The sequence below is a fragment of the Symphalangus syndactylus genome, chromosome 14, assembly GCF_028878055.3.
Source record: "Symphalangus syndactylus isolate Jambi chromosome 14, NHGRI_mSymSyn1-v2.1_pri, whole genome shotgun sequence".
NCBI lineage: Eukaryota > Metazoa > Chordata > Mammalia > Primates > Hylobatidae > Symphalangus > Symphalangus syndactylus.
Genome location: NC_072436.2, coordinates 42,897,970 through 42,909,970, shown reverse-complemented (window position 1 = coordinate 42,909,970; position 12,001 = coordinate 42,897,970). Strand labels below are relative to the sequence as shown.

At 37.4% G+C, this 12,001-nt stretch overlaps 1 protein-coding gene across 1 annotated transcript in view; it reads left to right on the top strand.

Annotated features, from left to right (window-relative positions):
• Positions 1-10,452, top strand: part of CCDC138 (coiled-coil domain containing 138) — a 76,250-nt gene extending 65,798 nt beyond the window's left edge. Inside the window, 3 exon segments of the mRNA XM_063617043.1 lie at positions 1,126-1,264; positions 3,073-7,256; positions 9,464-10,452. Coding sequence (XP_063473113.1) covers positions 1,126-1,264; positions 3,073-3,238 — 305 coding nt within the window. The 3' untranslated portion in view covers positions 3,239-7,256; positions 9,464-10,452.
• The last annotated feature ends 1,549 nt before the right edge of the window (positions 10,453-12,001 follow it).

Sequence of the window (12,001 nt, the reverse complement as noted above, 5' to 3'; positions counted from 1 at the left end):
TGGCAGAAGACAAGAGGGCAAGAGAGAGCAAGAGGGGGCTGCACTCACACATGACGGTGGAGCCTCATGGCCTTATCACCTCTTCTTAAAGGTCCCCACTCTTAATACTATTGCAATGGCAGTTAAATTTCAACATGAGTTTTAGAGGGGACAAGCATTCAAACTACAGCATTCTGCCTGCAGGCCCTCCTTATCTCATGTCCTTCTCATAAACAAAATAATTCATTTCATCTAAATAGCCCCACAAGTCTTAACTTGTAACAGCTTCAACGTAAAAGTCCAGAGTCTCATCTAAATTATTAAATGCATGAAATTTTTTGTTTATTCTTTCTGCTGAATTGACTATTTTATCATAATGAAATGTCTCTCTTTACCACTCATAATACTTCTTGCCTTAAAGTCTACTTTGTACATTAATATAGCTATATCAGCTTTCTTTCTTGTATTTATATTATATATATTTCAAATCTTTTACTTTCAGCCCTTTGTCTTATATTTAAGGCTTGTCGCTTATAAACATCATATAGTAAAGTTTTGTTGTTTTATTCAGTCTTTGTTGTTCATTAGTGTTTGAAACATTTAAATTTAATAATAAAAAGTTAAAAATAAATAAATTTAGTTACTGACAAAAAATAAATAAATGAATGAATCTTTTCCCTTTTTGCTTTTATCCTCCAAAGATTCTTCCTTATCTAGTGACTGTGTAAACTGTCATTAATAGTCAAGTGAAATTCACAAATTTGGAGGCTCTTTGATTTTTTTTTTTTTAATTTACTACTTAAGCAGAATTTCTTGTTGCTAATTATAGTATTTAAACTGAACTTATGAACTTACTGAAGAAATAGCTTTCCTCCTTTCTTTCAAACGTTTGATTTCTTCTAGGTTTTGCCTAATAGGAACTTAATATTAGGGTAAATAATCTTATCTTTTGTTTGCCTTGTTGAATAAGAGCCACTGTCTGTTTTAATTTTTCAAATGATATTTTCACTCAAAAATTTAAGTATGAAAAGAATGAAAATCTAAATGAATATTTATAAATGCCTCACATAGTTCTGCTTTTAATTTGTTTTTAATTTCCTTTTTAGCTACTCCCTAATGGTAAAGCACTGTTGACTTGTTTTGCAGAATCCTTGCAGCCTTTCCTGGAAGCCTGTAGCAACTCTTCATTTTTTCGTACTTGCTCTGTGCTGCTTCGAGCCCCTAAGCTTGATCTCCAAATACTAGAAAAATTCAGTATTATTTTACAGAAACTTTCCAAAATCAAGTAAGAATTTCTTATTTCTAACATTTTTTATTGAAAAATACCTTACTGTGATCATTTAGACCAGGGGTGTTTAATCTTTTGGCTTCCCTGGGCCACACTGGATGAAGAAGAATTGCCTTGTGCCACACATAAAATACACTAACACTAATGATAGGTGATGTGCTAAAAACAAAACAAAACCTCATAGTGTTTTCAGAAAGCTTACAAATTTGTGTTGGGCCACATTCAAAGCCATCCTGGGCAGCATGCAGCCCATGGGCTACAGGTTGGACAAGCTTGATTTAGACCTTTCTGAATCCCATGCTACTTAAGCTTTGATTATTAAAAAAAAATTGCCATTATACAGATGTAGAAAATTAAGATTCATGAATACTAATGCTAATCTAAGACCACATATTTAGTGACAGACTAGAATTAGAGTTCTGATCTCAGAAGATCTAGTTGTTTCTAAGGTCATTTCAGATAAATGAACTTTAAATGCTTCATATAAAAGTAAGAGCAGTTTTTAGCAACCAAGTAATAATATCAGAATAAATTCTTGCATACTGGTATTCTGTAATACCACAGGTGAAAATAAAAAGATAAAAGTGTATTTTGCAAATTCTTATTGATGTACTAAAGTGAATTTAGGGAATGAGAATGAAGCAAGCAGAAGAGATTTTAAATTACTTTGGTAACGGGGTTTATTTTAGTAAACTCTTATGGACTGCCTACTGCTACTAATTTGGATTTTTTTATGAGAATCAAGGGCTTTCTGTTTCCTTATCTTTCTCCTGACTCAGAAACTTGTATAACCAGTTACTAAACTATAAATGAGGACATCAATTTTAAGTTGTATTTTCTGTGATTCTTGGTATACTCTAGTGTTTCCTTTGAGGCAAATCTGGACATCTTCTATCTCAACTCATTTGTATAACAGTAACATTTTTATTTTGATTTAGGTTCAGCTCTTCTCCTCCTGGCCTCATCCCCTCATCCATGATTCCCACGGTAGAGAGTTTAGATTTTACCAGGCTTCCATATACTTGAGTAGCAAATGCAATGCATCTTGAAATTATTTGTAGATAGGGATTAAGAGATCCATATGTTCTATTTGGTAACATGCCTAGTAGAGGATTGTAATAAATTATTGTCAAATTATAACCTTATAATTTGACTGACCAAATTACTAGTGCTGAATTTGTCAATTTACTGTCTTCCTTTCCTTGCAGACTACACCGTGATTCTCTTGATTTCAGTAAATTCCCAGTAAGGCCTATTGCAGTTACCCTAGGGTGCCATGAAGCTGCAATAACATTACTTAGATTTAATTCTTTTTTACTTCTTAATTCATGGGATTTTTTTTTTTTTAAAAGTAGTCCCAAAGTGCAAGTATAACCTTGGGCCAAAATGTTTTACTATTCATGATGTGTTTGTAGCTTAGGTTCATTTTAGACTTAGATAAAAAAACAAAGCTTGAACAAGAAGACTGGGAATAGTTGATGCTCAAGCAAATCTTAAAATAAATCTTGAAGACCACAAAAGATGTAAATCTTTTTGTATTAGGATAGTACATAAGGTTGTACTATCCTTGTCTCAAAAGAAAAAAAAGTTTTCTTTTTTCCCCAGTGGTTTTCTGCTTCAGGTTTATCTCATAAAACCTATTTTGTTTGTTTCAGCATCCTAATCTTTTAGTCGCCTATTTTCTCCACTATTTTTAAAAACAGATGCCATTTCCTCATATTTACACAAAAATTATCTTTCAGTGTCATTGCAGATAAACTCTCTAAGTATGTGTAAGTAAATAATATATTCATTTTTTTTTACAGGAGTAATAAGAAGCTCTTTGAACTTTTTATGATTCATCTGATGCTTCAAGAAATACAAAGGACAACTAACTCAGAGCATGCATTTCTCTGTATTAATCAAAATTCAACTCTGTTCAATTTGGGTTTAACAAAATGTAACTCCCTGGTCTCCAGTGCAAGCCATTAGACTGGCTAATTTTTTAATATAGTATATGTGGTGCTTATTTATAAACATGTAGAAATTACCAAAGTAATTACAATTCTACCAAGTAAAGTTATCAGTAGCATCATTTATCATGAAAAATAAATAATTTTTTTGAACTGTAAAAATGAAATCTGTAGAAGGTATTGGAACTTCTGGAATGTTTCAGTTCAGGTAAGGTAGTACTAATGTACAAGATGGCATTTCTAGAATGTATGACACTGAAGTTACTTTTTGTAAAAATATATTAGGAACATTATTTCTTAAAATTATGTGATTATGGGGCCGGGCGCGGTGGCTCACGCTTGTAATCCCAGCACTTTGGGAGGCCGAGGCGGGTGGATCACGAGGTCAGGAGATCGAGACCACGGTGAAACCCCGTCTCTACTAAAAATACAAAAAAAATTAGCCGGGCGTGGTGGCAGGCGCCTATAGTCCCAGCTACTCGGAGAGGCTGAGGCAGGAGAATGGCGTGAACCCGGGAGGCGGAGCTTGCAGTGAGCCGAGATTGCGCCACTGCACTCCAGCCTGGGTGCCCGGGTGACACAGCGAGACTCTGTCTCAAAAAAAAAAAAAATTATGTGATTATTTGGAATAAAATTGGTGCTTATGTGAGAACAGGGTTAAATAATACTGTCTTTCTATTAATATATTAGAATCCTTGCTTTTAAAGGCAAAAATATATATCTTTATCATCTTGATACCATAACTTTTCTATATACTGTATCCTAGATTAACAGATGTTCATTTTTTTTTTAATTGTGCTCTTTGTGGGATAGAAAAAGTTTTTTATTGTTCTGTTCACAGGCTTAAAAACTTTTTTTTTTTCAAAATAATTATTACTGGAGCATGTATATACAAGGCAAGACATTTTTTAAACATTGAAAGGTAAACAAAAATAATAGTCCTATTACCAGAAATATCTCTTGGTATAACCAAAGATGAGTAAAGTGGCCAGAGGTCTGGGTGAAGTAAAAGTGGTAAAACTTGGGACTTAGGACAGGATACTGAGAAACATTGTTTTAAAGAGTCATAAAATCATATATGATCAGTGTATAATCTCAGTTTCAGGAGTTAGAAGAAATTTTCGAGAAACTATTGGGCCTCTTCAAAAAAAATACCAGAAGATGTGCCATTTTTGAAGTAGAAACAGAAAGCCATAATGAAAGAACAGGCCGAGGTGAGAATGGTGGAACCACAGAAACTTAAAAATGCAGAAGGCCAGGCACGGTGGCTTACGCCTGTAATCCCAGCACTCTAGGAGGCTGAGGTGGGCGGACCACCTAAGGTCAGGAGTTCAAGACTAGCCTTGCCAACATGGTGAAACCCCGTCTCTACAAAAAAATACAGAATTAGCCAGGCAGTGGTGGGCACCTGTGATCCTAGTTACTCGGGAGGCTGAGACAGGAGAATCACTTGAACCTGGGAGGCAGAGGTTCCAGTGAGCCGAGATCACGCCTTTGCACTCCAGCCTGGGCAACAAAGTGAGATTCTGTCTCAAAAGAATAAAAATAACTAAGTAAAATAAAAATGCAGAAGCCAAAGTGCACATTAGAAACAAAAAATAACTTCATAAAATAGGATTAGCATGACAAGAACAAACAAAAAGTTCTCTCAGAACTCAGAGTACATAGAGATGGTACTCATGAGAGTGGATAGCAGATACTAGGACAGAGCCTGGCACTTCTGCATAGCAGTATTTGGTATCTCTGAAGAAAAGAACAGAACAAGTGGAGCGGAAGCAATATTCAGAAATATAGTTGAATAAAGGTTCTGGTGGCCAGAGAAAGAGCTGCATGTACAAATTGAAAGGGCTTATCATGTTCCAGAAAAACCTATGAGAAGAGGGTTCTATAATTAGATGCATCCTGGCCAAATGGTAAGTTATAAGGATAAAAGCACAAACAAAAGCCAGTTACTTACAAAAAAGGAAAAACCAGGCTAGCCTTATAGAATGCTGGAAGGTAATAAGGAGCTCTAGAGGAGAAGATTTTTAATCCAAGAATTTATCCCTAGTGAAGATGCCTTTCATAAGTGAAGGCAATGGAAAGACAGCTTCAGACATTCAAGCGTTGAGAAATTATACCACTTATGTACTATTCTGGAGAAAGAAACGACTTAAAGATTAATCAACTTAGAGATGAAAGAAAACAGTTTATTAAATCAACCTCATATCAAAAGCACTGAACACTGAAACAACTTAAACATTAATAATTGTAACTGTTTATAAGATGGAGTGAGATGTTAAATTCCTCAAAAGGATAAATAATGGCAAAAGCACCCCCCTCATCATCATGATGTGTACAGTTGACTGTATTTCTCACCCTGTCTTCTCACAAGTCTTTCAGGGTCAAGTGATTTCAGGCCAAGAAACGAAAGCAAAATTGTCTCATTCCCCAGTGCATTCAGATGAAAACTGATAATAAAATCAGGTACAGTTCCAAGAGGAGACACTGGAGAGGAACCACGCTGGGTCTATAAGGAATTGCAAATGAGATGGCAAACATATTTATGCTGTATCAAGGTCACTGTCATCTTACCATATCAGACTGAAAATGTCACCACCATCTGGACAGTCAGATATGTTTTATTGGGAAAATGGTTTTTCTCTTTGTGTATGTGCTCTGCACTAGTAGGGTGGTTTAGTAACAAGTATGTGAGACCTTTTATTTGAAAAAAAAGTTTTTAAATAATGGGAAAAGCAATATGTTAGTAGTAAGTATCTGGGTAACAAAAACTAAGAATTGATAGGGCCTTGAGATTGAGGTAGAGATGAAAGAGAAGCTGTTAACTACAATATTCTACATTATCATCAGAAAGAGTTGAAGTGTTAATTTCACTGTTAAAAAAATGTAAGATAAAGAATCCTTTTGGAAAATATCAAGGAAACTATTAAAAATAGCATAAATATTCTCAAAACACTGAAAAAGAAAAATGAAATATGTAGATGTAGCAAAAATAGAATGACAGGAATGTGAACAAAAATAGGATAAAGAAGTTTTAAAAATTGTAAGTTCTTTATGGTCATGTGCTAATAAATTTGAAAATCTGAATGAAATGGACTATTCTCTAGGAAAAGATCAAAGTTGGCTTAAGAAATCTGCACTAGCAAACCATTGCAGTCATTTATTAATTATTTATTTATTTATTTATTTATTTATTTAATTTTTTGTAGAGACAGGGTTTTGCCATGTTGCCTGGACTGGTCTTGAACTCCTGAGCTCGAGCAGTCTGCCTGCCTCAGCCTTCCAGAATGCTGGGATTACAAGCATGAACCAGTGTGCCTAGCCTATAGTCTTTTATAAAATTATCAAAGAATTCTTTTTTAAAATGGACTGCACTCCAGTCTGGGCAACAGAGTGAGACCCCATCTCAAAAAAAAAAAAAAAAATAGATTACTGATCACAGATCACCATGACCAATATAATAACAATAGTAACAGAAAAGTTTGAAAAATGCAAATTACTAAAATGTGAGCTCATGCTTTTGGAAAAAATGGTTCCAATAGACTCACTAGATGCAGGGTTGCCACAAATCTTCAATTTGTAAAAAACGCAGTATCTGTGAACCACAGTAAAGGTGAAGTGCAACAAAATTAGGTATGCCTGTATGGAAACGCAGAGCTCACACCCTTCTGATGAACAGACAGAAGTGTCAGATCCTTTTCTATGCTAGCAAAGGATTTTAAGGGTTTGGAATTCTCTAAAAGTGTAAAGCTCTTAGGAGGGCATTACTGGGCAAAGCAGTGCTTTATCTCATTCTCTTGTTTGCCTGTTCAAACTTCCCACCCATTGTAGACCCACTTGCTGTGTTATTGCAGGTTAAGCCCCCGAGAGCCTTTTCTCTCACCTGTTCACTTCCCATCCCCTTTCCTTTTCAGGTCATCCTCCATGCCCTTCTGATGTCCACATGTCTCTTCATTTTCTTCTCAGGCCTCCTCTTTCTCTCTTGCCATCTAAGTTATTGAAATTCTTGAAATCCTAAGCTGGCCTGGCACTGAGAGGTAAGCACCTGAGAGTGTCAGTCTTCCCTAGATAAATGGAACTGTGCGCAGATCTGGGACTGCTGGAAGGGTGTGAGGTAGGGGTTTAAGGATGGCACAAGTAGGGTGGGGCTAAAAAAGACCTTGTCTTTATATAGGAGCATCGAGATTAAACTTGGTACTGAATTCAGCAGTGTTCATTTCTTATTTTCCACTGTATTTCATTTCAACCCATCCTCTATATTTTACGAGCCCAATGCCTTTAGATATGTGTAGAGGAAGGTGTGATACAGCTTTCAAATTCTTGAAATTTGCCCAAGAAATACTTTGTATCATGAGGTCTGCAATTATTTGTACAAATCCCTGAAAATATTTCATGGCAAATCTGTAGCACCCAGTTGAGATGAGACCAAACTGGAAAAATCTCTGTGGCTGTGGTTATTGTCAGTTCTGTAAGACGAAGATGGGACCAGTGACAAGAATGTGCACTGTTTACTGAGCACTCACCTGCACGGGGCCATGTGCTTTTCAGACATTGCCTCTTTCAGTCTTGAGCACAATGTCAGTTGTGCCATCCCCCAACATATAGATGAGATGAAGATCCAGACATAACCAGCAAGGGCAGGGCTGGGATGCGATCCATGTGTGCCTGGTTCCCAGGGTTCGCATGTTTGCAGTGTTCTCTCCAGAATGGTTTGCCTTAATGAAGAGTGGATTCAGGATGTCCAGTTTCAGCCTCACTGGCTGGGCTGGAATCTTCCATTGACCCACTCTACATTCCTCCCTGGCTGGGAGGCTAACTCGAGTGGGATTCTTGCTGGGCTTGGCCAGTGGGGGTTGCCATCAGGAGACGACAGGGCATCTGTTTCACCAGGGCATCCCCCAGGGCACAGTGCTCTGTGACTCAAGGGTCTGCCCCTCATGGTTTCCCTAAACCTCACTCCTCTCTTTGTAAACAGCCCCTTTATAAATTACCCACCTTGAGGGTGTCATCTGCTTTCTGTCAGGAGCAGGACTGACTCACTAGCATCACTCCTAAGTAATGTGAACTTGTTTTGATTTTTTGAGGCAGAGTCTCACTGTTTCCTAGGCTGGAGTGCAGTGGCATGGTCTTGGCTCATTCTGGGCTCAAGCAATCCTTTCACCTTAGCCATCCCAGTAGCTGGGACTATAGGCATGCGCCACCATGCTCGGCTAATTTTTAAAATATTTGTAGAGATGGGGTCTCGCTATGTTGCCAGGCTGGTCTTGAACTCCAAGGCTCCAGTGATCCTTCTGCCTCGGCTTCCTAAAGTGTTGGGATTACAAGTATGAGCCACTGCACCTGCCCAATGACGTGAACTTTTAGTAAGTCACTTCAGTTCTCTGGGCCCAACTTGCTTTACCTGTCAAGCAGGGACCATGGTGCCTGGTCTCCCAGATTGTGAATGTCAAAGAAAACAGGTAGAGAGGCACTTTGGAAGATAAACACTCCTCAGAATGGGAGCTAGCAGTGTAATTCCACAAGGCACAGAATGGGCATTCAGTGCATAGCCTGACTGGAAGTGGAGCATCCTTTGTGAGAAAAGGAAACCTCTGAGACAGTGAATATGTTTCCATTCCGAAAAGCTTGAGGCAATCAAAATAGAAGAAAGCACCGTTGAAGAGAATAAGAGATCAGATCTTTGTTTTGTTTTTGCTTGTTTCTTTATGGTAGTGACAGCGTATTTCATGTAGGAACCTGTGACAAAGTTCCACATAATAAACATCAGAAAGTCAAGGATGATGGTTTTGGCCAAGGAGCAAATGACACATGCCACAGCTCTCCTGGCAGGTCCCCTTTTCGAGATTGTGTCCTCCCGGATAGGACTCTCAAGCAGCTGCAACAGGCATCTTCCAGCTGGGAAAGGCCACTTGACCTCTTTTTCTCTTTCGAAAGCCAGGCAGCTGTGAGTCCAGGCTTGTCACTCCTGGGTGCAGGCTGAGGAATTGAAGGTGGGTCTGCCAAGCCACACACCCTCGTTTGAAACACCTCTGCTCTGTGGCCAGGTTTTTCAGCCCCTCCCCACTCCCCATCAGCAGTGGCTTCTGGAATTTCCCTGTCTGTAGAATGAGAATAGTTATATCAAAATTTCTTCCCAAGGAGCTAATTGGAATATTGTAATACAAATCTTTGCGGAGAATCAATACTGAGAGATGCTAAAGGAGAATTTAGCTCATATAATTACTAATAAGTATCTCTTTTCCAGGTACTCTGTAAGGGAGCTGAAACTTCCAGCCTTCCTTCCTATTCATAAACCCACCTTTGCCCGCCCTCAATGCTGGACTTTGGTTTTTCATGTTGCTTTTGCAGAACTTTAAAACATTTGAATCTTTCCCTCATGAGTTTTTGTCCTGAGGGGCCAGTGCAGTTTGCTTGGCCCTTTGTTTCCCTCTCATATAACTTTTCCCTGCCAATAGGGCATTTAGGCTGAGAGAAAAAGTTATTGAGCATGTGCATCCAAATTTGAGATGATTGTTATTTCATTACCTGATGACTCTAACTTCTTTGATACTGTGTTTGTCTTATGAATATAACGGCTTTCTCACTTTAATGAAAAGTTATGCAATAAAATTGAAAAGTAAGTACTATATCTGTAAAAATTAATTCCTTTTTAAATATAAAGAATTAATGGAACCAGGCTTTTTATTTTTTATTTTATTTTTTATTTGTGGAAATCTATGAGATACATGAGAAATTTTGTTACATGTGTATAATGTGTGGTGATCAAGTCAGGGTATTTGGGGTGTCCACCGGAGTACAATACATGTTTAAGTATAGTCACCCCAGTCAGCTGTTGAACATTGATTTTTTCCTTCTAACTTACTGTATGTTTGTACACTTTAACCCAGTTCTCCTTGTCCTCTTCCTCCCACCACTCATGATTCCCAGTCTCTGGTATCTGTCTTTCCCTCTCTACCTCTATGTGATCAAATTTTTTAGCTTCCACATATAAGTGGAAACATGTGACATTTGTCTTTTTTGCTTGGCTGTTTTCACTTAAAATAATGACCTCTGGTTTTATCCATGTTGCTGCAAATGACATGACTTCATTCTTTTTGTGGCTGAATAGTATTTCATTGTGTATATGTACCACATTTCCTTTATCCATTCGTCCACTGATGGGCACTTAGGTTGATTCCATATCTTTGCTATTGTGAATAGTGCTGCAATAAACATGAGGGTGATATATATCAATATATCGTATTGATTTCTTTTCCTTTGGGTAGATACCCAGTAGAGGGATTGTTGGATCCAGCGGTAATTCTAATTTTAGTTTTTTGAGAAATCTTACTTTTCCATAGTGGCTGTTTAAATTCTCACCAATGGTGGGTAAGAATTATTTTTATCTACATCCTTGCCAACATCTGTTATTTTTTGTCTTTTTAATAATAGCTCTTCTGACTGGGGTAAGATGATACCTAATTGTGATTTTGATTTTCATTCTGACGTTGGGCATTTTTTCATGTATCTGTTGGTTACCTGTATGTCTTCTTTTGAACAATGTCTATTCATGTCCTTTGCCCACTTTATTTATTTATTTATTTATTTATTTATTTATTTATTTATTTATTTTGAGACGGAGTCTCTCTCTGTCACCCAGGCTGGAGTGCAGTGGCGCAATCTCGGCTCACTGCATGCTCCGCCTCCTGGTTTCACACGGTTCTCCTGCCCCAGCCTCCCAGGTAGCTGGGACTACAGGCGCCCACCACCACGCCCAGCTAATTTTTGTATTTTTAATAGAGATGGCTTTCACTGCATTAGCCAGGATGGTCTCGATCTCCTGACCTCATGATCCACCACCTCGGCCTCCTAGAGTGCTGGGATTACAGGTGTGAGCCACCATGCCGAGCCCCCTTTGCCCACTTTTTAATGGGATTTAAAAAAAATTTTTTTAACTGTTGAGCTGTTTGAGTTCCTCGTGTATTCAGAATATTAGTCTGCTGTTGGATGAATAGTTTGCAGATATTTTCTACTATTCAATAGGTTGTCTTTTCACTCTGTTGATCATTTCCTTTTCTGTGTCAAATATTTTTAGTTTATTATAATCCTATTTCTCTATTTTTGTTTTGTTGCCTGTGCTTTTGAGGTCTCAGTCATAAATTCTTTTCCTAGACCAATGTCCAGGAGAGTTTCCCTAGGCTTTCTTATGCTATTTTTTATAGTTTCATGTCTTATGTGTAAATCTCTAATCTATTTTTAGTTTACTTTTGTATATGATGAGAGTTAGGAGTCCATTTTCATTCCTCTGCATCTGCTTAATCAATTTTCTCAGTACCATTTATTGAAGAGGGTGAACTTTCCCCAATGTAAGTTCTTCTTGGCTTTGTCAAAGATTACTTGGCCATAAATATGTGCCTTTATTTCTGGTTTCTTTATTTTGTTCCATTGGTCTACATGTCTGTTTTTATAACAGTACCATGCTGTTTTGGTTACTATATCCTTATAATATGTTTTGAAGTGAGTCATTGTGATGCCTTCAGCTTTTGTCTTTTTGCTCAGGATGACTTTGAGCTCTTTTTTGGTTCCAAATGAATTTTAGGATTGCTTTTTTAATTCTGTGAAAAGTGATGTTGGTATTTTGATGGGGATTGCATTGAATCTGTAGATTGCTTTGGGCAATGTGGTTATTTTAATGATATTAATTTATCTTATCCATGAGCATGGGACCTTTTTCCATTTTATGTGTGTCTTCTTCAATTTCTTTCATCAGTGTTTTATAGTTTTCCTTATAGAGATTTTCGAC